The sequence below is a fragment of the Ceratina calcarata genome, unplaced genomic scaffold (genome assembly GCF_001652005.2).
Source record: "Ceratina calcarata isolate Rehan_Ccalc_2016 unplaced genomic scaffold, ASM165200v1 scaffold127.2, whole genome shotgun sequence".
NCBI lineage: Eukaryota > Metazoa > Arthropoda > Insecta > Hymenoptera > Apidae > Ceratina > Ceratina calcarata.
In genome coordinates this window covers 1,216,953-1,220,485 of record NW_017133727.1, presented here as the reverse complement: position 1 = coordinate 1,220,485, position 3,533 = coordinate 1,216,953, and the positions used below count along the sequence as shown (strand labels likewise).

At 33.9% G+C, this 3,533-nt stretch overlaps 2 protein-coding genes across 2 annotated transcripts in view; one reads left to right on the top strand and one right to left on the bottom strand.

Annotated features, from left to right (window-relative positions):
* Positions 1 to 1,131, bottom strand: part of LOC108627769 (uncharacterized) — a 3,998-nt gene extending 2,867 nt beyond the window's left edge. Inside the window, exons 1-3 of the mRNA XM_026816370.1 lie at positions 986 to 1,131; positions 385 to 525; positions 84 to 230 (exon numbers count right to left, since the gene is read on the bottom strand). Coding sequence (XP_026672171.1) covers positions 84 to 230; positions 385 to 525; positions 986 to 1,051 — 354 coding nt within the window. The 5' untranslated portion in view covers positions 1,052 to 1,131. The remainder of the gene's footprint in view (positions 1 to 83; positions 231 to 384; positions 526 to 985) is intronic.
* A 711-nt stretch (positions 1,132 to 1,842) lies between these two features.
* The window catches only part of LOC108628076 (uncharacterized), a 3,838-nt gene continuing 2,147 nt past the window's right edge, over positions 1,843 to 3,533 (top strand). Inside the window, exons 1-2 of the mRNA XM_018029762.2 lie at positions 1,843 to 2,757; positions 3,398 to 3,508. Coding sequence (XP_017885251.1) covers positions 2,523 to 2,757; positions 3,398 to 3,508 — 346 coding nt within the window. The 5' untranslated portion in view covers positions 1,843 to 2,522. The remainder of the gene's footprint in view (positions 2,758 to 3,397; positions 3,509 to 3,533) is intronic.

The following is a 3,533-nucleotide window of genomic DNA, read 5'->3' as shown; positions in this document are numbered from 1 at the left end:
AGATTTCGACTGTACGTTTAGTTTCAGTGATATTTAAGGTGGACAAAGTTATTGCCCCATCCTGTATGTACATGGTCTCTTACTTCGAGAATGGAACATTGATCATCTTCAGGATCCGGGCCATCGATCGACGCGCAAAGATTGTAGTTCTCAATGTCTTTGATCGGTTTTTTTAACTTTTGATTCATTTGCTGGACCTGAGCTTCACCTTCGTAGACTTTGATGTCAAGCTAAAGTTAAAATTATTATTTGCGCATTCATTACAAAATTAAATAAAGTAGAATTAATACTACATTATATGATAGTAAATTGTTATTAAAATATCCATAGCTTTAATTATTAGATACGATATTAATTAATACTTAATTTAGTTTAAACTGATACCTCGAATACACCTGGACAGTCCCTTTTAATACTGATCGTTGAACTAATAAGATTATTTGCGAGATCATGATCCCATGCACCTACTATATCGTTACCGGGAATATCAACGTCGAAGCTGTTGACAGTGATTTTGTTATCAGCCTAAGAAATTGAAAAAAATGTGTCAAGTGTATAATATACAGAATGTTTCATACGTAATGGATAATCTTGAAAACGGAAAAAAATCTCGAAAACCGAAGGTGAAATTGTGGTATTTTAAAGTCATTACTAGACTGCAGATTTTTATGCAAAATAAAACATTTATGATAACAGTTTAAAAACTATGTTTTAGAGAACCATTTATTTCATCATTTAAATATCTAAATATGCATTCAGCTTTCGATATCTTGAATAATTTTATATATTCCATGTAGCATTTTCAATTTCTGCATATTTTATTTTGTTATAAATGCATAGAACCCGCAGTCTAGTCATGACTTGGTCTATCACTAGTTCGAAGATGAACTTTCATTTACGGCACGCTCCGTATAATAAGGAGCTTATTGATTCTTAAAGAATGCAATTTATATTAATATTTTTGGATATGTAAATAAAAACTTACCTTCGCTCGCATCCACAAAGCAACGCATAAAATAGTTACGAATATCAATTTAGGAATTGACTGCATAATGATTTGTAATACAGAAAATCGTTTAACAAAATTTCAGTGTTCTCTGAAAATAAGACTAAGAAACAGGGGAGAGGACCCGTATTTAAAGCCACGGAATGGTTTCCCTGTGTTCCCATTTTTGCTGCGATTGGTTGGCTCGAAAAAATAAATGCGACAATTACGTTTTATAATTAGTTTACTGGTACAGTCGGTGGACGGTTGCATGACTGATATGTATATATACTGATTACTATGACTGATTATTATATAATTATGGGAATTCAAGGTACCTACACGCAGAAAATTGTCCACGATATGCTATAAACCGATAAAACGACTTGATATCAATTTCCTTGTTTTTTATTTAATGAATTTATCAGGAACAATCGGTAGGATGTTACGTTATGGCTAATAACTCAGTATCATGCTTCTCCGATCTGAGATTAAGGGGGATCTTTAGTTGTAATAAAATAATAAGTATCAGAGAGTCGATCATGAAACGTGCATTTATATAAGCTAATTTAAGCTGTATTATCTTGGCTCAATACAAATATATACGGGATAAGTTGATGACAATAATAATGTAGTCATATAAAATAATTGACGATACCATCGTGTTATAGGAATTTTATATTTAATTAATCTTATTTTATTAACGCGTTCTTATGTTCACTTTAATGGACATTAACTCTCGTTAATATTCGGCTACATTCCAAAATGGAATATTTTTAATATTGGTACAAATTCTTAGGACATGTCGTCTACATGTCTTACAATTCTTACTTTTGCATACTTTTTATTGAGGATGAAATCAACCAGTCGAATATCGTCGATTCATCTAATACATACGCGACAGGCGTGTTACATTTAATTCGTATACGTGCACGCCACACGACCACACATGGTTTATTGTGGCACAAATGTACATCAACTGTATCTTACAAACAATTTAATTCGGTTATGATATAAAACCTGTAAAGAATAATGTTGCATGGTCTCGCGTTGCGTCGACTTCACGGTGGTTCGTTCGAGCGAAAGCGGGCATAATCAAACATATAGATGCCGGTGTAGGCTACGAACGTTGTTTTGCGTTGGCTGAAAACGGGGGTGTGACAGTCCTCGTGGTCACAAAGTACACAAAAATCTTCGATCCAACCGTCAGAAATGAAACCAAGCGTCGCGTAACGTTTACCCCTCAGCTGTTCAATGAACCGACTGTTCGAAAAATTTTCAATAACGTACATTCTGATCAGGAGTGTTTATTTCCTTTCGCTCGTGTCCTCGTTCCCAACAATACAACTGAAACCGTGTGCATTATTATATATCATCACACGAATCAAGGGAACCGCGAACAATTTTGCGCCACATTTCGATGTAATGGGATTGTTAAACATCGCGTGAAAAGGAATCAAGGAAGCTGCTTGTAGGTTATACGCGAGTGTTGAAAACGGTGACGACAAACGAGCAAGTATTTTTTAATGCAAACCCTATGCATTGGCTTCAAGCGACGAACATACGCGAAGAGATCCCGATGAATCAATTAAATCAAAGTAATTTCGTTACCATTATCGAGACCGTGAATCCTGGCACAGAGACAACTTCGTCGACTTGTTCCACTCCTCCACCTTCGTATCATAACATTAACTTCCCTCTGGGTCATCCATCTACCTTGACAAATGACCGTGGTGCACCTCCTCCTTATGAAGAAGCCATTGACCCCAATGGTAAATAAGAACATAAATAATTCATATTCGTAGATTGTAAGAAACATTTGTTTCGATAGTACAGAGATATAGATATTTTTTTAATATCTGAAGCAGATGTAAGTGCTACGATTACCATGCATGATCAGTCTGTTTGTTCAAGCACACTTGAACATCTGAGTTATAAATTTGTACAAGCATTTAAATTGTTTAAGCAGGTTAAAGATTGATTGAATTCCAATTATGCATGCTTGTACAAGCAAAATGGAATGTATAACCAGTTGCTTGAAGATTTTATTCAAGCCTACCAAAATCACCCATGTGTGTGGCATTAGACCTAAAGATTATTATAATCAGATGAAACAGGATGCAACATATCATATATTATTAAAAAATAGATTAATTGAATCCGACGATGCTAAGGATTCACTTATGTAAAAGATAAATGACTTTAGAACTAATTGTAAAAGAATTGTAGAATTAAAATTATAGATTTCTTCTTTTGCATCATTGTACAAGAAAATTGATCATACATGCTTGTTAAGCTTTTAGTTACGTCTGTAGCCATCTTAAGTTTATATAAATGAGTTTTATAATAACTTCACAAGAATAGTGTTTATTTACGTGTAAACAGTTCTTTGAAAATGTATTTACTTTTCAGCTCCACCTCCATCGTATGATTCATTGTTTGGTCGTATGAGGGAAGCTCATAAAGTTTCCAAAGGAGTGTTTGATTTTTTGAAAAATATTGTAATCCTACTTTTAGGCACCAGTAAGTAAAAATAATATAAATTTCT